General features: G+C 41.0%; 1 protein-coding gene across 1 annotated transcript in view; it reads right to left on the reverse strand.

Moving 5' to 3' along the window:
* Nucleotides 1-26,877, reverse strand: part of LOC126267526 (synaptogenesis protein syg-2-like) — a 973,159-nt gene that overhangs the window by 167,656 nt on the left and 778,626 nt on the right. Inside the window, exon 8 of the mRNA XM_049972828.1 lies at nt 8,517-8,647. Within this exon, the coding sequence (XP_049828785.1) occupies nt 8,517-8,647 (131 nt within the window). The remainder of the gene's footprint in view (nt 1-8,516; nt 8,648-26,877) is intronic.

Here is a 26,877-nt window from a genome sequence, read left to right on the forward strand (position 1 = left end):
CAGGTACATCACCTACACTACGCACGCATTCAAAAATCAACTTATGATTAGTTGAGAAATCAACTTATAATGTGTTTAAAAACGCTCAAAAACGAAACAGCGGAGCGTTTCAAAATCACATCAATAATTGATAGACCAACGTGCGCTGGATGCTAGGTGCTTTGTGAAACAAGGTTTTTTTTTTTTCCTTCAAGAATATGAATTTGGTGCCCCGGAAATTGTCGGCCGGGGCAGATACCCCGGTTTGCTCTCTCCCCCGGATCTGGGTCTGCCTTTTTGCTTATAGTCAGCATCCTTTATGTCACCGTTAACTAACGCGCCAATACTCCAAGTAGTGCGTTACTAAACACAGGCCTGCTACCTAGTAAGTTTGCTTCGAAACATGGTCAAGGTCATTTCAAGGACGTACACATACCAGGTAAATACAAAATTTGTACCTTCCTAGTACTGCAAACTCAGAACTAAAAAAGACTGTACTTTATCTGCTCTGACAAAGAGCGTATAAAAACAGTCTACCAAAAGTGATCTTAGCCATTGTAAAATCGAATTGTAGATATCCCCTACACAAAGCTTGTGAAGAAACGTCTTCATTGTCATTAAAAAGGTTAGAATGGGACCGAAGAATGTATTTTTGACCACAATTCTGATTCTGAAATCAATGATACTTCTTTGCACTCGATGTCAAAGTTCATGTCATTTCACATACAACCCCACTGTTAATAGCAGCAAGGCTTCAACATATATATGCACCAAAACACGTAAACACCAGAGACACAACACATTACCGTGCCTAACACAATATAGGAAGATTGTTAGCGTTCAAACTAGCTTATGGTCGTCTCGGAATGAATAAGTACTATGTACTTATATGGATATAGTGTCTGTTCTTGCGGACATGTCCAAAAGTTCAGACACCATTGATGACCTGCAGCCGTCTAGAACGAAATTTGTATTATATTAGTACCTTCAGCTGCTAAAGGACGTTGATATATACCAATGGGGACAGGTGAAAATGTGTGCACCGACCGGGACTCGAACCCCCAATTTCCTACTTCCATGGCAGACGCTCTATCCTTCTGAGCCAGCTCCGGCACAGAGGATAACGCGACTGCAGGGACTATCTCGCACACGCCTCCCGCGTGACCCAAATTCTCACCTTGTATGTCCACAAACTATATTCGTAATGTCCCACCCCAACACACCCATTACTTGTGGAAGACATTCTTACCAAGTCCCGTAAGATTCGTCCGAAAGAGTAGATACCTTATCCATATAAGTATATAGGTCTTGCAAAACCGGCCATGACCTCCTTCGTCTGTGCCGAGGCACACATATTCCGCGAACTCTAACGGGACTTGGTAAGAATGTCTTCCACGAATAATGAGTGTGTTGGGGTGAGAAACTACGAATGTGGTGTGTAGATATACAAGGTGAGAATGTAGGTTCCGCAAGAGGCGTGCGCGAGATAGTACACTCCTGGAAATGGAAAAAAGAACACATTGACACCGGTGTGTCAGACCCACCATACTTGCTCCGGACACTGCGAGAGGGCTGTACAAGCAATGATCACACGCACGGCACAGCGGACAAACCAGGAACCGCGGTGTTGGCCGTCGAATGGCGCTAGCTCCGCAGCATTTGTGCACCGCCTCCGTCAGTGTCAGCCAGTTTGCCGTGGCATACGGAGCTCCATCGCAGTCTTTAACACTGGTAGCATGCCGCGACAGCGTGGATGTGAATCGTATGTGCAGTTGACGGACTTTGAGCGAGGGAGTATAGTGGGCATGCAGGAGGCCGGGTGGACGTACCGCCGAATTGCTCAACACGTGGGGCGTGAGGTCTCCACAGTACATCGATGTTGTCGCCAGTGGTCGGCGGAAGGTGCACGTGCCCGTCGACCTGGGACCAGACCGCAGCGACGCACGGATGCACGCCAAGACCGTAGGATCCTACACAGTGCCGTAGGGGACCGCACCGCCACTTCCCAGCAAATTAGGGACACTGTTGCTCCTGGGGTATCGGCGAGGACCATTCGCAACCGTCTCCATGAAGCAGGGCTACGGTCCCGCACACCGTTAGGCCGTCTTCCGCTCACGCCCCAACATAGTGCAGCCCGCCTCCAGTGGTGTCGCGACAGGCGTGAATGGAGGGACGAATGGAGACGTGTCGTCTTCAGCGATGAGAGTCGCTTCTGCCTTGGTGCCAAAGATGGTCGTATGCGTGTTTGGCGCCGTGCAGGTGAGCGCCACAATCAGGACTGCATACGACCGAGGCACACAGGGCCAATACCCGGCATCATGGTGTGGGGAGCGATCTCCTACACTGGCTGTACACCTCTGGTGATCGTCGAGGGGACACTGAATAGTGCACGGTACATCCAAACCGTCATCGAACTCATCGTTCTACCGTTCCTAGACCGGCAAGGGAACTTGCTGTTCCAACAGGACAATGCACGTCCGCATGTATCCCGTGCCACCCAACGTGCTCTAGAAGGTGTAGGTCAACTACCCTGGCCAGCAAGATCTCCGGATCGGTCCCCCATTTAGCATGTTTGAGACTGGATGAAGCGTCGTCTCACGCGGTCTGCACGTCCAGCACGAACGCTGGTCCAACTGAGGCGCCAGGTGGAAATGGCATGGCAAGCCGTTCCACAGGACTACATCCAGCATCTCTACGATCGTCTCCATGGGAGAATAGCAGCCTGGATTGCTGCGAAAGGTTGATATACACTGTACTAGTGCCGACATTGTGCATGCTCTGTTGCCTGTGTCTATGTGCCTGTGGTTCTGTCAGTGTGATCATGTGATGTATCTGACCCCAGGAATGTGTCAATAAAGTTTCCCCTTCCTGGGACAATGAATTCACGGTGTTCTTATTTCAATTTCCAGGAGTGTACTTGCAGTCGCGCTATTGTCTGTGGCCTCGGTGGCTCAGATGGATAGTGCGTCTCCCATGTAAGCAAAATATCCGGCGTTCGAGTCTCGGTCGGGGCACACATTTTCACCTGCCCCCATTGGTATATATCAACGTCCGTTAGCAGCTGAAGCTATTAATGTAATTCTAATTTAGTTTCGATAGATACTAGTCCTGCGTTGTTTGCAAGGAATCTTATATCATTCTTCCTGCAAATTGGCGCCAATTTCCTGCTCGTACTCATAACATAGGTTCTGGACTTGGTGACCTGGAAAGGGCTCTGTCCTCTTGGAACATAGCGTCATCACTTGGGAAAAAACATCATACCATGGGATAGACTTGATTGGCCGAAACTGTCACATTATGTCAGTAATGCGACCTTGCAAGGCTAAACATGAGTGCATGGAATATAGCTACCCGAACCATCACCAAATCTACAGTGTTTTCCGCATCGTGAACTTGGGGACACCACACGAAAATTCGGCGAAGTTGGAACGAGTGTGAAACAAGGGTTATCTCAAACATGAGTTTCTTTCGTTGGACCATAGACCAGGTTTTATAGCTTGCTTCTGAATTTATCGATCATACGAGCACCAACAGTTTGCCCACGTTCTAATTCACATAGCTGTGACATAATGCACTCACAAGTACACAGAATAGAGTTTTAGCCACGACTGACACTTTAAAAGTATTAAGGGCATCGCGCAGGTACCGTTCGTGGTCAAAACTAACAGCGCAATATGGAGGCTTAGATAGTATTTGCTCTTATGTTCAAGCATGATTATCGCAGCGTTTCCTATTTTTTGCCCAAGCGCAGTACGTAGCTTTCTTTTATGTCCCTTCTCCTTTTGTAAAACGCCTGCGCCATGTTTGCATTAGGGCTGGGCAAACGGTACTCCCGTACCAACGGGCTGGTGATATCCCGATACGCCGCTGTGCTCGATATAGTATCGATGCCGTTAGAACAATCATGTGACATTTGGCAAGTGCGGTGCGAGTGAAACGATACGCGAGAAACTATAAATTTTCCACAACAAGAAGCTATATTTCTGCTTAAAATCTGACAGTTTCGTGGAATACAGGAAGAAATAGCATCAAATCCTATCATTACACAAACATCTGATGTATCAGAAAAAATTTTCTGCAGGAGTTCTCGCACTGTTCTAGTATATATGGATTTTCTCGTACTGTACTAGAATATATGGACTTAAAAATATTTATACTGGTTTTTAAACAAATGTAACAGTCCTAGGTAAAACTGTCGTCCTCAAAGAAAAAAAGTTCATGCAGAGTGCAGTGATTTGGCACCAAGTGAGTTGCAAATGAGAATCTCAATCCCTGATCACAAGTTAGAGCACCAAGGAAAAACGATACCAGATTTTAATCACTTTGACAGCAAGATGTGAACTTTTAGGTGAAACAAGGACCTCAGTTAATCAAAAATAAAACATTTAAAAAACAAAATTTATCGTGACAAAATGACTATAAATGATATAGCGAAAATAAGACCCGTCTTGGCGATTGTACCACCAGACAGACGAAAGAATCAAAGTTCGAGAACTGAGCAGAACTATTACTGTAATTTTTTTTATTTACAAACTGCCGTTGTAATATGTGGCCGTTACCCTATGTTTCACAGCTACTGTTACAGTTAAAATCAATAGTGCATTAAAGACCCTAAGGCAGGTCTTTGAGATAGTACCAACAAATGTCATTAGATCGCAGACACGTCGAACAATCGAGCAGAGCTCGAGATTTCCTGAGCTGAGACGAAAACCACTGGAGCAGTTCGGTTCCTGCTAAAGCTCTGCTCTAGTTTGCACTAAACTAGGAATGTTATTAATAGAGCAACAACAAAGCATTATACTATTCTTTAGATACATCGTCTGAAAGGGAGACAGCTAGCTATAGTTCCATTTTAGCCATCTGTGGGAAAATTTCCGTACTTGTGTTAGCTGCTGTGTTACTAATACGTTTGAATGACAGAATCATTTAGAGGACATGCGGCGATAGACCTGTGTAATTTGTTGAAGAAATCAGCAAACAGATACAATTTATTCCTTTACCTTTCATGAGCCTACGGCCCCTCTTCACAACATTATAATTATCACTTTATCAGCGTGCGTCAAGAATACACCTAGGTAATATTGCGACAGTTGTAATGTTCTGAAGAAGAGTAGTATGCGCCTGAAACCGGTAAGGGAAAAAAAATTCCTTTTATGCAACTGGTTGCTGATTATTTTATCAAAAAGGAATATAAATTCTTTTCCGCGTGCTCCCACGCCGGCGGATCGCGTCACGTACTCGTATTTTCCAAGTTTCCTGCATATTTGGGCTTTTGGGGTTCCCTTCATCCGCCGTAACTAACGCCGCAGGTTGTGGTACATAACTTTTTTTCTCTTCGGAATCAACATACCACTACTTCCTCTCTACCACGTTAATATCGCTAATGCATCTCTATAGAGCCTATTGCAATATCGGCTCTCCTATCAAACCGAATCTGGTAGCGTTCTGCTGCAAACAAGTGTTGTGTAACAGTTTATCGAAGCCTTTCACACCTTGTACAGTTGCTCTTATGTTCTTCCGGTATTTTTGTGTTGTTAGTTTCGCAGTACCCACGTAGACGGTTCCACAAGCACATGAAATCCCACAAATTCCAGCTTTTTTCAGCTACTTTCTGCATACCGTGTGCCGCAAGCTGCGGTCTTCTTTCTTGGAAACTAGCAACCCCAGGAAATATGAATTAACATTTATTTTCTCCTCCATAGTAAACGAAATACTTGTTGCAAATAACTTTACTGTTGTGTAGCGTCCGGCATCATCTGTATTTCATTGTTTTATGCCTTTATATGTTTTGTCATATGTCTTTGTTATCTGTCAAATGATATTATGTTTAAGATTTTTTTGAGTTATTCCACATCCTTGAGGATCTTTCCACTAAGGATCTCGGTGGAACACAAGCGTATGACTTCTTTTGTAAACGCGTGATAATTAGTGAAGTTTTATCGTATTTTTTACTACAGGTATATAGAAAAAAACGTTTATCTCAGCTAATCTAATCATTCTCTTAAAACAACTAGTCTGGCCAGATATCAGGACACCAGGCCTGTGGATGCACCCCGAAGATTATGTTCACTGAATTAGAGTGCACACCGAAGCGCCAAAGAAACTGGGATACGCATGCGTATTCAAATACGGAGATGTACACTGAAGCACCAAAGAAACTGGTATGGGAAGGTGTATTCAAATTTAGAGATATGTACACCGGCAGAATACGCCGCTGCCGTCGGCAACGCCTATGAAGCACAGCAAGTGTCTGGTGCAGTTGTTAGATCCGTTAGCGGTTGTACATTTCCAGGTTATCAGGATTTAAGTGATTTTGAATGCAGTGTTAGAATCGGCCTATGAGCGATGGGACATTGCATCTCCGAAGTAGCGACGAAGTGGAGATTTTCTCGTACGACCGTTTCACAAGTGTTGCGTGAGTATCAGGAATCCGGTAAATCATCATATCTCCGAGATTGCTGACGCCGGAAAAAACATCCTGCAAGAACGGGACCAACGACGACTCAAGAGAATCGTTTAATGTGACAGAACTGCAGCCCTTCCGCAAACTGCTGCAGATTTGAATGCTGGGCCATCAACAAGAGTCAGCGTGGGAACTGTTCAACGAACGTTATCGATATGGGATTTCGGAACCGTACGTAAGCACCCTGTCTGACCACCTGCAACAATTCAAGTCCATTGAGCATTACGACGGACAATGCGATACCCATAAATTCTAGGATTGCTACAGGGTGACTCTAGGAACACTCTTCTGAGTTTAAACACTTCTGCTGCACCAAACTCGCCAGACGTGAACATTATTGAGTATATGTGGGATGCTTTCGTACTCTTACGGATTTATGGACAGCCCTGCCGGATTTATGGTGTCAGTTCCCTCCAGCAGTTCTTCAGACATTAGTCGAGTCCATGTCACGTCGTGTTGCAGCACTTCTCCGTGCTCGCAGGTGCCCTACATGGTATTAGCAATGTGTACCACTTTCTTTGCCGCTGTAACGTATATGATGCCTATGTGCAGACAAAAATTGTCAAGGACACTTTTATACATCAAGATGTAATCTAATCAACTGTCCAAGCGGGAAAGACGCATCGATATACTACGAGCAAGTACGAAGCCCTGACGGAAAATAACAGCCTCCTCCACTGGCGGAATAACACAGTACTTCAGACCACTAGTTTAAGAAAGAATGAAGTATCGTGTCGAAGGGAGACGATTGGACAATTTGAAAAGATATCAAAAGTATACTTCAAAACAAAATTATTGACGTAATTTTTTTTAGTGGTGTGAGCTTCATATTAACCGTTTTTCCCTTCGTGCAACATGTCCCTGATAAATCTTGTCGTTGCTGTCTGGTATCCAACATATATTAAAAGAGTAAAAAACAGAAAGTTTCCAACATGACTGGTGCCCAACAGGGGACCAACATATCACCCCACCACACATCATGTGCCAAACATTTATCTACATCTACGTGATTACCCTGCTATTGACAACTAAGTACCTGGCAAAGGATTCAATGAACCACCTTCAAGCTGTCTCTCTACCGATCCACACTCGAACGGTGCTCGGGAAAAACGAGCAATGAGCCCTGATTTCTCTTATTTTATCGTGATGATCATTTCTCCCTATGTAGGTGGGTGCCAACAGAATGTTATCGCAATCGGAGGAGAAAACTGGTGATTGAAATTTCATGAGAAGATCCCGTCGCTACAAAAACGATTTTGTTTTAATGACTGCCTTTCCAATTCTCGTATCATGTGTGTGACACTATTTCCCCTATTTCGCAATAATATAAAACGAGCCACACTTCTCTGAACTTTTTAGATGTCATCCGTCAGTACCTCCTGATGTGGATCCCACACCGCGCAGCAATACTCCAGAATATGGCGGACAAATATAGTGTACGCAGTCTCTTTCGTAAATCTGTTACACCTTTTATATGTTATGTCAATGAATCGCAGTCTTTGGTTTGCTCTACCCACAACATTGTCTGTGTGGTCCTTGCAATTTACGTTATTTGTAATTGTTATCCCTAAGTATTTAGTTGAATTTACAACCTTCAGATTTGTGTGACATAGTGTAATCGAAATTTAGCGGATTTCGTTTAGTACTCATGTGAATAACTTCGCACTTTGCCGATTGCCACTTTTCCCACCGTACAGATATCTTATCTAAATCATTTTGCAATTCGTTTTGGTCATCAGATGACTTTACAAGACGGTAAATGACAGCATCATCTGCAAATAATCTGAGAGGGCTATTAATATTATCTCGTATGTCGTTAATATAGATCATATTATCTCCTTTGTCGTTAATATAGATCAAGAACAATAGAGCGCTTATAACACTTCCTTGGGGAACGCCGGATAGTACTTCTGTTTTATTAGATGACTTACTGTCTAGTACTACAAACTGTGACCTTTCTGACAGGAAATCACGAATCCAGTCACACAACACAGGTGATATTCCACAGACACGTAGTTTAGTTAGAAGACGCTTGAAAAAGGAAACGACTAAAAATAACCAGAAATGTACTTACGTTGTGCTTCCACATCACTTTGTAGGCACTCGGATTGGCGTTGACTTCGCATTCGAAGTACACATCGTCCCCTTCCTCGATGTCGTTAGGATTCAGGTTTGCTCCTAAACGAAGCTCAGTCTGAGGAACATCTGTGAAGAAGAGAGAGAACGGAACGCAATGCATAGCAAATCGGGTAGCGAACTATTGCAACACATATTAATAATACAAATGAACTTCCATAAATTATTACACGTTTATATGTATGTTTATATTTTAAACAAGGTAATTACTGTATAGGTTCTTGTGCCTATGAGCCATTCCCCACCCCAGTATCCATCTTGCCATTCTTAACGAAAAAAGGTTAAGAATTGAAGAATGAGATTTTCACTCTGCAGCGGAGTGTGCGCTGATATGAAACTTCCTGGCAGATTAAAACTGTGTGCCCGACCGAGACTCGAATTCGGGACCTTTGCCTTTCGCGGGCAAGTGCTTTACCATCTGAGCTACCGAAGCACGACTCACGCCCGGTACTCACAGCTTTACTTCTGCCAGTATCCGTCTGCTACCTTCCAAACTTTACAGAAGCTCTCCTGCGAACCTTGCAGAACTAGCACTCCTGAAAGAAAGGATATTGCGGAGACATGGCTTAGCCACAGCCTGGGGGATGTTTCCAGAATGAGATTTTCACTCTGCAGCGGAGTGTGCGCTGATATGAAACTTCCTGGCAGATTAAAACTGTGTGCCCGACCGAGACTCGAATTCGGGACCTTTGCCTTTCGCGGGCAAGTGCTTTACCATCTGAGCTACCGAAGCACGACTCACGCCCGGTACTCACAGCTTTACTTCTGCCAGTATCCGTCTGCTACCTTCCAAACTTTACAGAAGCTCTCCTGCGAACCTTGCAGAACTAGCACTCCTGAAAGAAAGGATATTGCGGAGACATGGCTTAGCCACAGCCTGGGGGATGTTTCCAGAATGAGATTTTCACTCTGCAGCGGAGTGTGCGCTGATATGAAACTTCCTGGCAGATTAAAACTGTGTGGTAGAGCACTTGCCCGCGAAAGGCAAAGGTCCCGAGTTCGAGTCTCGGTCGGGTACACACTTTTAATCTGCCAGAAAGTTTCAAGGTTAAGAATTGTTTAAAAACCTTTACACATTGTATAAACAATTATCTCACATTATTCTAAATAAAATAAATGTAAAATCTGCAGAAGCAATAATTACCTTCACAAATATAGACACCTATGATTAGACAAAGATAGAATTTCACTTCCCCCTACAAAATCTCGAAATTTGTCAACTGTCATCTTCAGTATATAAATGAAACGAAAACTGTTTGCATAACATACGTTTGGATACGGTTATATATTTTTTATCATTTATTGGTTGGCTGGTTTTACAATTTGTGTAGAGATTCTTCGTCTCCTCTTTGTATTTATTGATAGTCTGAATACGACCACCTGCTGGTAAGAGCGGTTACAGCGTTGTGTATGGACGTGTCAGTGTGGCGTAACAAAACAAAAAGAATCTTTTCATTCAACCACATAATCACCATAAAATTACTTCATTTTCTTTTAAGAACACAAACATGTCAGTATCTATTAGTTATGATATCAACAGAACAGTATGTGTGTTTCGCCAAAGGGTTTGACAAATTATTTATGCTTCATTGTAAATTGAAGGAGAGATAGCAGACAAGATTAGCAAGCACATGAGGGTATGGGCCATCATGACTGCCAAATAGGGGAAAACCAGAGTGAGGTTATACAATACCGTCTTTAACATAATACGTCATTAATATAATTTCCACTGGTGAACAAATTTCAGTGCTAATGTGATCTACGGATGCTTATATAAGCACTTCACAAGACGTACAGCACAGTGACACAATATCCAACGCACATATTAATTATTTGATGAAGCGGTTATATCCTGTGATACAATCACTTATAGCAAATGACACAGCAACAGAAAAAAATTAAACGTTTGTTTTTCAGATGACTTCCGTAAAATATTGTACCAACACCAAATTCCAAATATTTGTTCAGTAAGACAGGGAATGACATAGCATTGCACCTGGCTGGGTACAAAAGCGGATGTGTAGAGTGTTTGCTCTTTAATCTGTGCTGCTTGTGTTTGAGAGAGAGTAGTTTACACGTAGACTTCATGACTGACGTGAGGTAGAACATTTACAAATTCAGTACCTTTTAAATGAATAAAGGTTCTTTATATGCTAGAAATATGTGAAGGTACTATTATGCAGTCATTATTAATTCAGTTCGTTTATCAGTTTGTCTCCATTCCTTCGCAGCTTGTTTCACTTCTTTAATAATTCTTCGGAACTGGGGTTCCTACTTCAATACCTTATTGGTGAACTTATTGCGACATGCTACATTTTATAATATGCAGGTACTCAGGTAACACCTGTTCACACCTTAACATAATAATAACCGTGTCATTCCGTTTATCTCTCTCTCTCTCTCACTCTCTCTCTCTCTCTCTCTCTCTCTGTCTCTCGGCCACTACATTTAGAAGAACCGTAATAGCATTTTCTCCTCCTAAGTAAAAGCACTGTCCCTTTGTCTAAAAGCGTTCTTCAGTGAAACATACGACTAATAATGAAACGGAGATAATTTTTGCACGCAGAGTATGGACATCCAATCATATGACACACTGTTGTTGTACCAGTGTGGCGTCGCAACTGTCACGACCATATGGCATGTCTGTACCGTGAGAATGTAAGACCTGTACGCTAACTAGCCGCGTGTATAACGTGGAACTTTCATCTTTAATAACTTCTAACTGAGGAACCTGAGGAAATTAAAAGTTAATATACTAGTTTCTGTTATGAATAAAAATAAGTCATCCAAATTTGAGCTTTGAAACCTGCATATTTTGGAAATTAGAAAAATCTTACAGAAAACGCAAATTTCTACAATTTTCGAGTCTAAATAAATACCATTATGTATAGATCACCTTCAGTGACCATCCAACTATGAAACAAAATCACCTTCCGTGCTTTTGTATTTATTTTGAGAATTTTACTTTTAGAAATTCACCTATAACTTTGTTAAAACCATAAATGTTTTGAATTTTTGTGAACAGTTATTTTATATGAGTAGGTGAGAGTGAATGAGTGTGCCTGAGTGAATGAAAGAGGGACATTCGCCATTCTTTGCAAGTGTATAAAATCTAGGTTGGAACTCGCAAGTGTTCAGACGATGTAACCGTGGGAACAGAGTCGCCAGTGGTTCCCCATCTTAGTGAATGTCGGATGTCCAAGAGTGTATGGTATTGTACAAGCAGCCAGAACGTTCGCGAGTATTTAAATAATTTCTGGAAATAAAGTAAAGTCTAGTTTTCCTTTCGGTTTGTTAAATTATACAGTAAATTTTGTGTAACAAGAAATCATGACGTAAATGATTCAGAAGTCATGACTGGTGCGTGCTAGATTTTGGCGCGAGGCGCACCCAAAGAGTTAATTCTGATTGGCTGTGTGATGTGTGAGCCAATGAGATGCGAGGACGGTTAGCAGACTAGGAGAGGGAGTCGCGAGTGGATGGGGGGTCGCGAAGGAACTGTGATCGAGAAGAGACATGCTTGATGTGTCCTCGCGAATAATGTGTAAAATGAAGTCATAAAACGGCTTCATCGGTTCGGTACTGTGCGATTTGAGACTGGAAGAGTCCAGTAACGCGTAGTGTGAGTTTGAGCGAGTTGTGACTTTTCGTTCCGCGAAAGACGCGAGTAACTTTAATAATTAAAAGCGTGGCGGTACTTCGTAAACTTTTACTAAGTGCTTATGGCGAGCATTAACGTTAAAAAACGAACTATTATTGAACATCGACTGCAAACGTGTATGTTAGAAAATCGTCTGTGTTGCAGTTAAGTAAATTCCGTAACTTTGAAAGCTAATTCTGGCGGGGTTTGAGTGTGGATAGAATTGTGAACTGAACTTTCTTCAAACGTAGATTAGCGGGCTGATGATCAGGCTTAAAGACAATAAAGAGCTTAAATAGAATTACCAACTTCGCGTTCTCGTTTGAGTAAACAATTACTACCATTCCAATAACTCAATTTATTTAGGAAGATTGCTCATAGATTGTATTTCAGCAAACATGTATCGCGGCCTCCGGTGAGCGGCTATTAAATTGCAGTTTCTTCAACACTGCTTTTCTGCAATTTTTCCAGTAGCTGCTATCAGGAGAGGCGAGTGCAGCAACTACCTAAGAAACGAGGTAGGTGGATTTTCTTTCAGGGAAAGGAAACTGCGCGATAAGAGCCTGACCCGTCGCAAGTGGTGCATCGGCCGGGAAATAACAATAGTAAATTCCAGTGAATTTAAAAAAAAGCAGTAGTGACAATTACCGGACAATACAGAAGTGCTCGCTATGTGTAGGAACTGTGTAGCGTACAAATTGATATCGCCACGTGAATAGGAAGGACAGTGAAAGTGTCCGTGAACTGTAATGTGTTGTACGGAACGGAAGAATTTTTCGGTGACTACGCGCCGATTGGAATAGCAGTCTACGACGGCGTCTGGCAGACGACGAGCTACGGAGACTACGCAGAGGCGACGACAGCAGTGGCAGTTGGCAGCGCTGATTCGAGCGGGGGCCCGGAAACTGGTACAGCATTGCAGTGTATGGTGAACGGACCCGCAGTTTCATCTAGCAGCAACGCAGCACGCCGAAGCACAAAGTTAAGTACAGTGCTTTTGAAAACTTTGTGTGTTTGTGGAGTCAAACTGAGAAAAATGGCTGAGTTTCAACCAAGTGACAAAAAGGCGGAACTAAGTTGTGATAGTGGGATGGAGACAGGGGAAAATGACCCCATGAATTTTAGTTTAGACGTGTCTCAACCCAATTTCAGTAGTAGTTTGACTGATTCATCCTATGTTAATTATAGTTTGGAGTCAGATCCAAATATGTCAGTGCCCAGTGAGTTACAGTTACCCATGCCGGTAGTTAATGTTAATAGGGACATTGTATCAGCAAATGAGGGGGCGAAGGATAATGTCGCCAGTATGCTGATGAATCTATTAACTAAGATGAACGTGTTGGATTCCAATATGTCAAGTAAGATGGATTCCAGTATGTCAAAATTGGAAACTAATATGTCAAGTAAAATGGATTCAAAAATGTCTAAATTAGGATCTGATTTAAGTAATGAGATGACTAAAATGGGCGCTGATTTAGATTCCAAAATATCCGATCTCAGAGACTGTTGGAAGCAAGATTTAGCAGTGCTCAGTAGTAAAGTAAATGTTGAAATACAGCAGGTTAAACTAGAATGTACAGAAAATATTGTTCAAGTGCAAAGTGAATTGACGACACGAATCGAACAGGTTACTGAGGATCAACAGCAATTTAAATCCCATGTTGATGCAGAATTAGATAAAGTATGTGAGCACATAAAAGTGGTAGAGAATTCCAATGAAATTAATCATGCCGCCTTAGAATGTAAAGTAAATGATACCAAAATTCGGTGTGAGAAACTTGGAGAGCAAGTTGTAAATAAGGTCAATAATTTAGAGACTCACATAAGCCATTTCAGTGAAAGTGTGAATGAGCAACTTTGTGGGCATGAATGCAGACTAACCAAAGTAGAACAGTGTGTTTCTAACCATAGTGATAGTATAATTTCCAGTGGAATAATTGAATCTACCGAGGTTGCGTATGTTACCCACAGACAGTTTTTAAAATTTGACCCAAGTAAGAACATGCACCCCAGAGAATTTTGGAACGATTTTGAAGACGTTTTGCCGAAAGTATGGAGCGATAAACAAAAGATAGGCTTTATCACTTCAAATTTGATGGGAGAGGCCAGAGTATGGGGGAATTTAGCCTCTGAAAAATACGCGAAATTGTCAGAATTTAAATTAGCGTTCTTTGAGGAATACTGGGGAAAGAGAAAGCAGATGGATGTTCTTAATCGGTTCTGGTCGGGAGAGAAGTATGACCCCAAGAGAGAGGGCATCAAACGATTTGTTCAAAGGTGGGTAACAACTCTGTCCTACCTTAGTAATAAGTTAGAAACAGAACAGATCATATTAGGGGTAGAAAATAAGCTACCGTGGAACTGGAAAACTAAGATCATATCTGCGCCCCGAGATAACATTGACAAGTTCGTACAGTATTTAGAAAGGGTTGAATCCGTCCAAAAAGAAGAAGAAAACATGAGGAGGGAGCATCGCCCGCCTGCTAGGCAGAATGACAATCGCGCGGATGTAAACATTAATAGGATGGGTGTTCAGAGAGGCGGCGGATACCGTGGCAGTTCACGTGGTAGAGGAAGAACATATGTTAACAGGTTCAATGAACGCGAGCAGTATGACAGCGGCCGACAGATGTCAGGAGGTGAGGCGGTCAGCTGGAGGCATAGTGATGACGCACCGCGCTCGGAAAACCATTAATTGTCTACGAGTGTGCTGGCGATCGTAGGCAACAGCGTTTAAAGTTAAATCCGCTGGCAAAACCATTCATAAGAAAGCAGCCTGAACGACCACCTAACATAAATGTTGTTGCTACAAAATTTAGGGAGGATAACGTAAAACAGACAGAGATAGTAGCTTTAAGTCAAGTGGAGGTTAATGAACCAATTAACTGTAAGAATAATCATAAGAAGCCACTTATTGAAGAACTAAGTACTAGTTATAAGGGTAATAATCAGAAAGACATTATGCACAGTAAAACTAATGAAGAGCTGTCGGATAGGGGTGAGAACAGTAATAATGGCAGGGTTGTGACTGTGCTTGATAAGATAATTGATGTTGTAGATAGTTACGAAGAAGAGGATAGATTAGAGGAGGAGGTAGAGGTTAATGACGACGCCTTGGATAGGGTCGTAGAAAAGGAGGTTAATGAGAAAGAGGGGGAAACATTGGAAAAATGTTTTGACTTAGCAATAGTGGATAGGCTAATAGGAGCTGCCACTAGAATTGAGGGTGATAATAAGCATGAAATAAACCCTGTAAGTGTGAATGTGATTGCCACCCAAAAGACAGGCTTCGAAAGGAGAGAAATTGTGCAAGATTTATTGGAGGAAGCAGAACCCAAAATAAATAAAGAGTACTTAGGGCAACCGATAGTAGAGCTAAGAGTATTAAATGAACCAGTTAAATGTTTGATAGATACTGGATCGGAAGTCTGTGCAGTATCCCAGAACTTGGTAAATGAACTCCCTAACAGTAAACAGATTGTTAAGATGCCAGTAAGTGGCTTGAACATTGTAGTAGCAACCGGTAAGACTAAGAAGACAGTAAAACAGGAAGTGTTTCTACCCATAGCATTTAAGGAAGTAGAAATAAGACAGAACTTCTTAGTTATAAATGGACTGAGTGTAGACATATTGGTGGGGGCTGACTTTTTGAATAAATATGAAGGATGGGTGAATTTTTCTACCAATGATGTTATGGTAAAAATTAAGGGTAAACTAATTACTATACCTTTCATCGGTAAGCAGCTATGTGAGGATCCTGAGCAGAATGATTTTCCTATATGTATTTGTAAAACAGAGAAATTCTTGGAGGGCTATAATGAGTACGGTGGTAAAAAAGTAGAGGATCCGTCTGAGCTTGTGAGTGTCAGAAATAGGATCGAGGAGAAATTACTAGAATTAATTGATATTGATGAAGCAAGGAAAAACGATTTAAGACAAATACTAGTCAAACATGCCGAGGTTTTCTCAGATCAACCAGGGCTAGTAAAGGATTATGAGTAGATACCTCAGAGAGCTTTGCACTCTTTGCAGAGCTAAGTGCGTGACGAGCACTAGGTCTCGAGTCGTTTGACAATATTTCTTCCACTTTCTTTTCCGTATTGTCAACCTACCTCTTCTTTCATTCAGAACTAAAATTCTATCGTCTTTCCTTCTTCTCTATCGTAGTTTTTAAGTGATAAAGTGTTTAAGTAATGAGTAGGAAAGAACCTCAGTGCAGTATAGGTTAAGCGTAAGGAATGAGTGTAAGAGAAAATCAAAAAGGATTAAGATACCTCAGATAAGTAATAAGTCTCAGTAAAGTAAATGTTTGGCCTAAGGTGTGAGTAATGCCCTTAGAAAGGTAAAATAACTAAGAAATGTAAGAGCCTCAGAAAATATGGTGACGAACATTGAAGCTGTTTGTTAAGTAACAGAACGATATGTTAAGACGTAGCATTAAGCTAATGTTTAGGAAAGGAAATGGAGCAGTACAGCAAAACTGTCTGTTCAATGAAGTCAGAGCCTCAGGAGGTGATTTAGTGGTAAAATGAGTAAAGGTACAGTGCAACAAGGTTGACTGTCAAAGGGGTAAAGGAAGTTAAGTTAAAGGGACAGTGCAGCAGGACTGACTGTCAAATGAAGAGAAATATGTGAGAAAAGGAGAAAGAATGAGCATAGTGTTTGGCTAGCTCGATATTAGGAAAAAGTGAGGCTACGAAGGTGAGTAAATAAAAAGCTTAATGTTGGTAACCAGAGGTGGCGTTTGTTGGTAAACAGAGGAGATGTTTGTAAACAAAAGGAAGTGAGGCTACGAATGTAAACAGAGCTGAGGCGACGTTGGTAACTCAGGAGGTGGATGTATGTTAGAAAGTATGGGTAACGAGGTTTCGCAGATTAGTAGGAAACGCTTTAACAAATACTAACCTGAGTGTGTGAAGTATGAGTATGAGAGTTGTAAATTAAACCCGAATGTGACTAGAGAAAACCTGATGTTGACAAGAAATTGAAGTAACTCCAGATATGTGAGATGAGGAAAGTACCCATGACATCGATTCCATTTTTGACCAGAGACACACAAAGCTCCCCAAGTTTGTCGTAGAGATTAGTATAAGGATTGTAGTGTTGATAAATGAATAAGTAAATATGTATTTTTCAGTGTTTAATTTATGATACAGGACTACAGGAGATTGCCTGGAGACAGAATTGTAATATTGATAATTTTGTGTATATTTTATATTGTTGTGTATTGTACAGGAACTGGAGAGTCACCAGTGCTGGCGGAGATTTATTATGTATTTGTGAACTATTTGTAGGAATTGTTTTTCTTAGTATTTCTTATGTAACCATAACTTGTTTGATTATGAGATGAAGAAGTAATTAAAGAGTAAATGTGCCACTTCGGTACTGCATTAGGAAAGTCAATTCACTTTTCACTTAAAAAAAAAAAAAAAAAAAAAAAAAAAATTGAAAATTGTACATACTGTAAAGTAAATTTTATCAAAAATATGAGACTTTAGAGTCAAGCAGATAGCGCCATTTATCGCTGCTGTAGGTTAAGACGTAGCAGTTAGAAAGGGAACTGAGGCCAGCTGATGTTTCAGGTGCGCCGAAGTAAACAGAGGTGGTAGCACGAGACTTGAAATGGACCTCCCAAGCAGGACCCGGTCGAACTACGAGTGCTATCAAAATCTTAAGTGTAAGTGGTAAAAAAGTGACGCTCACCATAGCGATAGTAGTGTTAGTGTGCGTGTGACGTACATCAAGATAGTATTTAGGTTTGTTTTCTCTTTCAGGAATTTGTAAATAGATTTTTGTAATCTGAAAAATTTTTTTTTGAATGATGATAAAAGTGCATGTTTAGATATAAGATGTTTTGTAGGTCGTCAGCCCTAGGTATAAGTGGATGATTGATGTACAGGAACTATAAATGTTAAATAGCTGTTGAGTAAATCTTTAATAGAAATTTTTTTAGAAAACTAAAAGTTTGTCATGAATGAAAAAATTTAGTTTCCTCAGGAGGTGTGTGGCGTCGCAACTAGTGCGAGCGCACAGTTTTCTATCAAATATTTACTGTGAAATGTAGACAGACTGTAAAGTAGCCATCAGATTAGCATATGTGCTGTAGCGGGCAGATTACCGGTGTCCGTTCGTCTGACGTCACGACCATATGGCATGTCTGTACCGTGAGAATGTAAGACCTGTGCGCTAACTAGCCGCGTGTATAACGTGGAACTTTCATCTTTAATAACTTCTAACTGAGGAACCTGAGGAAATTAAAAGTTAATATACTAGTTTCTGTTATGAATAAAAATAAGTCATCCAAATTTGAGCTTTGAAACCTGCATATTTTGGAAATTAGAAAAATCTTACAGAAAACGCAAATTTCTACAATTTTCGAGTCTAAATAAATACCATTATGTATAGATCACCTTCAGTGACCATCCAACTATGAAACAAAATCACCTTCCGTGCTTTTGTATTTATTTTGAGAATTTTACTTTTAGAAATTCACCTATAACTTTGTTAAAACCATAAATGTTTTGAATTTTTGTGAACAGTTATTTTATATGAGTAGGTGAGAGTGAATGAGTGTGCCTGAGTGAATGAAAGAGGGACATTCGCCATTCTTTGCAAGTGTATAAAATCTAGGTTGGAACTCGCAAGTGTTCAGACGATGTAACCGTGGGAACAGAGTCGCCAGTGGTTCCCCATCTTAGTGAATGTCGGATGTCCAAGAGTGTATGGTATTGTACAAGCAGCCAGAACGTTCGCGAGTATTTAAATAATTTCTGGAAATAAAGTAAAGTCTAGTTTTCCTTTCGGTTTGTTAAATTATACAGTAAATTTTGTGTAACAAGAAATCATGACGTAAATGATTCAGAAGTCATGACTGGTGCGTGCTAGATTTTGGCGCGAGGCGCACCCAAAGAGTTAATTCTGATTGGCTGTGTGATGTGTGAGCCAATGAGATGCGAGGACGGTTAGCAGACTAGGAGAGGGAGTCGCGAGTGGATGGGGGGTCGCGAAGGAACTGTGATCGAGAAGAGACATGCTTGATGTGTCCTCGCGAATAATGTGTAAAATGAAGTCATAAAACGGCTTCATCGGTTCGGTACTGTGCGATTTGAGACTGGAAGAGTCCAGTAACGCGTAGTGTGAGTTTGAGCGAGTTGTGACTTTTCGTTCCGCGAAAGACGCGAGTAACTTTAATAATTAAAAGCGTGGCGGTACTTCGTAAACTTTTACTAAGTGCTTATGGCGAGCATTAACGTTAAAAAACGAACTATTATTGAACATCGACTGCAAACGTGTATGTTAGAAAATCGTCTGTGTTGCAGTTAAGTAAATTCCGTAACTTTGAAAGCTAATTCTGGCGGGGTTTGAGTGTGGATAGAATTGTGAACTGAACTTTCTTCAAACGTAGATTAGCGGGCTGATGATCAGGCTTAAAGACAATAAAGAGCTTAAATAGAATTACCAACTTCGCGTTCTCGTTTGAGTAAACAATTACTACCATTCCAATAACTCAATTTATTTAGGAAGATTGCTCATAGATTGTATTTCAGCAAACATGTATCGCGGCCTCCGGTGAGCGGCTATTAAATTGCAGTTTCTTCAACACTGCTTTTCTGCAATTTTTCCAGTAGCTGCTATCAGGAGAGGCGAGTGCAGCAACTACCTAAGAAACGAGGTAGGTGGATTTTCTTTCAGGGAAAGGAAACTGCGCGATAAGAGCCTGACCCGTCGCACTCTCTCTCTCTCTCTCTCTCTCTCTCTGTCTCTCGGCCACTACATTTAGAAGAACCGTAATAGCATTTTCTCCTCCTAAGTAAAAGCACTGTCCCTTTGTCTAAAAGCGTTCTTCAGTGAAACATACGACTAATAATGAAACGGAGATAATTTTTGCACGCAGAGTATGGACATCCAATCATATGACACACTGTTGTTGTACCATAGACAGAGAAATTAATCTGATTTTCTATCTGGCGTTATTCAGGAACAGTGTATTTCACTCACCTTTATCGATGTAAGCAGAAATTTGTGGCTTTCTATGAGATCATTGAAGAGCTTTATGTAAATAAATTGTTTCATCTAATATTAATAACTTCGGTCTTTCCAGTTTGAAATATTTCATATAAATGCCACGGACCTAGGCCAGAGAGAAAATCGGGATAATTCAGGCACCATTATTAGAAGTTCGAGAGTAATGTGTAAAGGTGGAAAAGTTCTATGTGCCATAGGTGACGACCCATAGAGACATAATTGTTCTGTTCGCATGTGTTTTCTTAACTCGTTAACAATGTAACGCTTATACGTTGAGAATTCAACACTACTACACCTGCATGGCGAAGCCACGGTTGGCCGGTGATACTGATTGACAAAATAGATTTGTTAACGGCTTACGTAAAGATGACGATTCGTACCATGTGATACTTAAGGAAAGAATGGGAAACTGAAGGTTGACATCCCGTTGAGCAACAGGCCATTAGAAACGAAGTTCAAGCGTTATTCGACAAGATTAGGGAACTAAATCTCTTGGCGTTTGCCTCTATAGTTTTGTCGGACGCACGGGTAACCTAACTCGGATTGGTCGGACGGGAATTTGAATTATATTTTTTCCCTGCTTCTGGAGTGCACAATTAACGGTCGAGACCGCACTTATATCTTATCAGGCACAACGAACTGATAGACATTACAGGATATGGTTGTCACATGTACGAACGGAGTCTTCAACAAACCGTATCTCGTATACATCTGGCTTCGATACGTACGCTCTTACTCTGCTTGTGAAACGTTTTCATACACCGTTGTTTCCAAATACTACACGATGTTAAACCAGCGCGACGTTGGCTACGGAAACTGAAATGGCAAGCTATGTGATATATTTCAGAAGTAATAACAGAAAAGTCACTCTGATGCTATAATGTGGCGTAAGTAGAAGACAAATTGAATGATTTAGAACAGACTACATTTCTGTGTGACAGGTAACCAAGTCATCTAACTGTTCCATAACTGAGATATCTGAAGTACAGTTATGAAGAAATTAAACGGGATTAGCAATGAGCGCTATGTATCATAGTTACAAGAGCTCTTGTTGAGGGAAACTAAATTACTGCAGTGACCCTCTGGGAAGGTGGCACTAGTCTCATCTTCAAATGATGTGTGTATTATAAATGTAAAGAGGAAACACTTAGTTAACATAAAAATACAGGTGATTTGATTTAGTATGTTTTTTCATGCTATTGATGACTGTTTAGCCATCCGTGAGGTGTTCAATCATTCTTCTGATGGCGCTGATGGCTTCCTTGTGTTGAGAAAATTTCTAGTTGAAAACTGTCCTATACACAGTCTCAATAGCAAACAATTAACCTTCTTCAATAGTGTTCTCTTTAACCAAAACATAAATATAAGAAATAAATATGTTAGAGCAAAAACTGAGCAATAATGGCATAATTACCATTTTGAGAAATAACGATCTGAGTGCAAGGAATCATTGGTGTTTAAATACCAGGATCAGCTCATATCTGAGCGTGTCAATTTTTACTGCTCGCAGTTTACAATCTAGTTTCAGACATAGCACAAATTTTTAAATCGAGTTGTGCTCAGTACTTGCATTTCCTGTAGAGTCCCACCCACCCGTCTCCGTCTTTAGTTTCTTTGCGCATTGTTTCTGGCAAGTTCACGCATTAAGCTGTACTAATAAAGAAGCTTACTGATTAACAAAAAGTAAATCAAGTGTCACAACTTTGTTACTATTTCCATAATCTCATGGGAACTACGCCTGCCAGGTTGTGAATAATTTGACGGCCACATTTTCTGTACCAATGGATTGTACCGGTCCATTTATCCGCAAGTAAAATGTCGCTCAGAGCGTGTCTTACCACTGAGTAGTGACTTTTGCTACTAAGCATCACAAGTATTAGCTCACACCAACATTTCAATATTTATAGATAGTGGCCTTCATAACAGCTACTTTTATATGAGAATGGCGGATGAATTGGAAATACCCTGCTATCATTGCGGAATACTTGTTCTGGATCCATGCTGTCGACAAATTTTCCTAATTGACAAGGTAAGACATTTAACAGCTTTAAAATATAAAAATGAAAATCTGAATTTTTGCAACGTTATCAGTCTGCTGAACATTCCCCCTGTGATTCGGAGCTTCTTTCGTGAAAAAAGGGTTATATGACATGTGTACCTTCTTTTTAACAATTACTAGGCCTATTCGTAAAAGAAGTTTTGCGGTCGATGAGATTCGTCTTGAAGCTTAACTTCAGTTACATTTCTGGAATTAGAACGACATGATTCCGTCATTATACATATAACGATAAACAATTTTCTGGTTTCGCTCTGAAATGAAGACTTTCGTAAATGATATTTTTCTTTGTGCTATTGTCCTACTGGCAACACATGTCTTCGGGGTCGATTAAACAGTCTACGTATCATTCTATTGTTACAAAAGAATAATATGATTAGGACATAGTCATTGTCTCATCTCTGTATTGGGGAGGAAATTAACGTCTTCAAGTATGCAGTGTATTCAAGTTTAGTTGTTGTAACACATGACCAACTGTTACATACGTCTACGGTTGACATGTTTATTCAACGAACATTTTTTTCGTTTTTCTTTCAGCTCCGGCAATGTGAAAAAACGTACTACTGAATCTTCTTTTCTGTCGTGCGTTCACCGTCGTGTAATATGATTTGATGGAAAATATTTTCCCGTTTCGTCGTTGGATCTATCTCTCAGCGCGACCACTGCAATATCTACTTCAGGGCCTTTCAGATTCAGATGGTTGAAATGGCTCTAAGCATTATGGGACATAAAATCTGAGGTCATCAGTCACCTAGACTTGGAACTACTTAAACCTAACTAAGGACATCACACACATCTACGCCCAAGGATCGATCCAAACCTGCGACCGTAGCAGCCGAGCTTCCGTACTGAAGCGCCTAGAACAGCTCGACTACAGCGGCCGGCGCCTTTCAGAAACGGAAATCTTAGCGCGTAAGCAGACTGAACAAATTTACACACCCTGTGGTATATATAAAATTTCAGGCATAGTCCACATGATTAATCTCAGGAAATATTGATTAATGATTGCACGTGACTATAAGGGATGTTTAAACTTCTTCTCTGTTGCAGGTTACTCGATGTACACTCCAATGCGTTTCCACTACGTATCTTTCCCTTTCTTCAAATTTCGTAAATATTCTCTCAGCTCTTTTGCTTTGGAATCTTTCTAATTTTAACATTTCGTTGGTAGGCGATGAAACCCTCGTACCTCCATTTTGTTAAATTTCACAGGAGAAGTAAAGACGGTTTCGTAAAAATGTATAGAGTGATACAGACAACGATGCTATATGCGTGACTATAGGGCGTTTAAACCAAGTTGCGACATTTGACAGTTCAATACGCAGCGAGTGCATTGTAGCGTAGTCACCAGCGTATGCTTCACGTGTTAGCAGATGACCATGGTATAATACCAGACCCAATCGGCGCTGCCCTCGACTGTGTGAAGAGTAAGTTGGCCGATCAGCGATCTTTCTCAAACGATTTTGAAGAAACTGTTCGGTAATAAACTGTCCTTCAAGCACATCTTGTAGTTTCATGATGAACCCCCTGCCATTTCGTTAATGGTCATAGTTATTGTGATATTTCGGTAGCATTTAAAGTACTGCAAAAATTCGCAGCTTGCAGTGAAAGATAGGTAACGATATGAATATGGGTTTGGTGCGTGTTAGGTTACGTGTTGCTGCGTATTAAATGTACATATAATTTTGAATTATTCTTTTGACTTGGAACGATATCGCCGTTTGTTTCCAATCACGAAAAAATTTAATTTATGTATTTTGGCAAATGATAGTGCGCAAAGACGATAGTGTTTTGTCATATGATTAACATGCGAAACTTACATATCTACCGCGATATTCAAGGGACTACAAATTTTATTTGTGAAATAATGTAACTGTTGACAGCCATTGATAGCTGGTGAAACGGGAACTGTTGTGGGTTTTGTAACAAAATAAATGAAGAAGTCACAAGTTTATTTTCATACTGCCAATTGACTGTTTCATAAACTATTGACCTGACTTGCGCTCATTTGCTAGTTTAATATTACGCATTTGGGGATTCTGTCGGAATTTAAACTGAATTATAATGTTAGTAACATGAATATTTCATACTCTGCTGGGTTTTGACAAAAAAATCAGATCTTGACAAGGAAACAAGGGAAGTTACATATTCCTCGTTTTGAGGAATATGCCCTTCATGAATCAATGTTTCCGTAACTATCTTCTTGGTATGGCTGACAACTCAACATCAATCCTGTCGTGTAACATTTACAGTGCCGGCCGATGTAGCCGAGCGGTTCTAGGCGCTTCAGTCAGGAACCGCGCGACCGCTACGGTCGCAGGTTCGAATTCTGCCTCGGGCATGGATGTGTCTGATGTCCTTAGGTTACTTAGGTTTAAGTAGTTCTACGTTCTAGGGGACTGATGACCGCAGATGTTAAGTCCCACAGTGCTCAGAGCCATTTGAACCATTTAACATTTACAGTGGCTTCTTTCGTCGGAGGAAACCTATTTCCTTGGCCGTTAACCAGTTCGTTGACCTGGTAGCGTGAGGTTTTTACTTACACAACACTCCAGGCTTCATTAACTGCGCCTTAAACAGGTTCAGCTTTATTTCATGGAAACTATCCTTGTACCCAGAGCAAAAATATCCGCTTTCCTACACTGCATTGTTGAAGCTTTGTGCTTCGCAACAGAGTGATATGACGTTTTGTCCATAAGTACTGTCAAATTCTGAGGAATGTTTTGCAGCAGAACATTTTCTTCCCAGCCAGTGAATGTGTTCTTGGACGACACTTTTATTGCAAATCTTGCATTCAGATGTATTGCACTGCTGTTATTAATCGGGCACCAATACAAAACATTTATTCAAAATATCTGACGATCACTAAACACTTGAACGCCAGAAAATACTATTTTAATACACCTGAAGAACTCTGATGGATGTAATGCGTAACACCACATGGTAATGTTTATTCATAATGTTCCAACAGGGGCGCTTTACCAGCCGAACCTCTGGCGGCATGGTAGGGAAAGCCGCCTCGCCATTGGTGTTACCTGGTCAATGGGGTCACATCTCTCTCCGGTCAACCAAATGTAAAAAGTTGCAACTAATTTTAAATGCACTATATACATTAGAAGTATAGTTACTCGCTATTGACAGACTGGAGAAATTAATGCACTTTCAGATATCTTATAATGGTGTTAATGGTTAATGGACTTAGGACGTTTTCACAGGAAGGTCAAATTACGAGGTTTTCATGACCTTCCTTAGATTTATATTCTGAAAAAAAATTTCTACTGCCTTTGTGTCTCCTATGTTTTGAATTTATAACATTTTTTTGGAGTTAACATATAGAATTCGTTGTTAATTTATTGTGACAAACAGACATGGAGATCAATTTGGATGACCATTTCATATTGTTCTCGATAATTGTTCAAACAATATGAGCCTTCTCTCTGTTTCTCGTTGGTTAAACTTTTCTCTGTGTTTAGACATCTAATTCCCACTTAAACTGACTTGATGACTGAAATTGCAATTGTTGGCATCGGTAAAAAGATTAAATATTGTCCTTCAAAAAATAAACAATGCTGAACACAGACGCAGTTGTATTCATAAATACCTCAAGCAATACAATTTGAGTTCCCTAAATTACGAAAGTTGATGCTCTTGGTAGGAAGCTTACGTGAGCACCAGCTGAAGACGCTAAACGACGCGTCACGTAAGGAAGCAGCAACAGCTGCGAGCGCGGGACTTCCCCGGAGGCTGTTCCGCGACACTGCTGCTGCCTGCAGGAGAGTGGTGGGGAGGAGCTTCCGGCGGCCGGCATTTGTTCCAGGCAGGAGACCCGTCGCGCCTTTGTTCCGCCGGCTTCTCCGCGCCGGGGACCTCACTTTAGACCTCTTTGCAGGGCTTTGTGTCGTTCTTTGCTTATACACGGCTCTAAGTCGGGACATCCTGCGCACCGCGACTTCTGTCTATTTACCAGAAGTTCCGCTTAGTGCCGCTGCGTGCGCTGGGGTTTATTTTGGTTCCCGCAGAAGGCCGCGGAATGGCAGTACGGCAGACGCCACAGTCACTGTAGACAGAAGATACTGGGAGCGAAACACAAACTGCGCCGATTCAGGTTTAAGGGCACTGAAGAATTCCTCACCTCCGAGTTACCTGGTTAGCTATTGGCGACCACTTCACGGTAACATTTATATTTATTCTTGCCCTTCATTGTACATCTTCATTGACACTTTATGTAAAGAAAAATATTACCTATGAGTGCTTTGTTAGTTACGTTGTGTTACACAAAAAATAAATTTAGAGCAATTACAGAACGAAGTGACATTATCATTCTAGTGATTAAACTAATGTCAGATATCAGATTTACTTTAAAACATCTCTTGTGTGTCTCTTTCTTCACTACCTATCTGGTCAATACCAAATTTACAGTTGATTTTAAATTAACTTTCCCATGAACTAGATACTTGTAATTTAAACATATCTTAGAACAAGATGATTGTTTAATAAAGAAGAGGTGGGGCTGTAAACAGGTTAACAAGGAAGCATAGCACAGAATACCACCTGTTCAATTGGAGTTTGTGCTCAATG

This window comes from Schistocerca gregaria, chromosome 4 (assembly GCF_023897955.1).
Source record: "Schistocerca gregaria isolate iqSchGreg1 chromosome 4, iqSchGreg1.2, whole genome shotgun sequence".
NCBI classification, from domain to species: domain Eukaryota; kingdom Metazoa; phylum Arthropoda; class Insecta; order Orthoptera; family Acrididae; genus Schistocerca; species Schistocerca gregaria.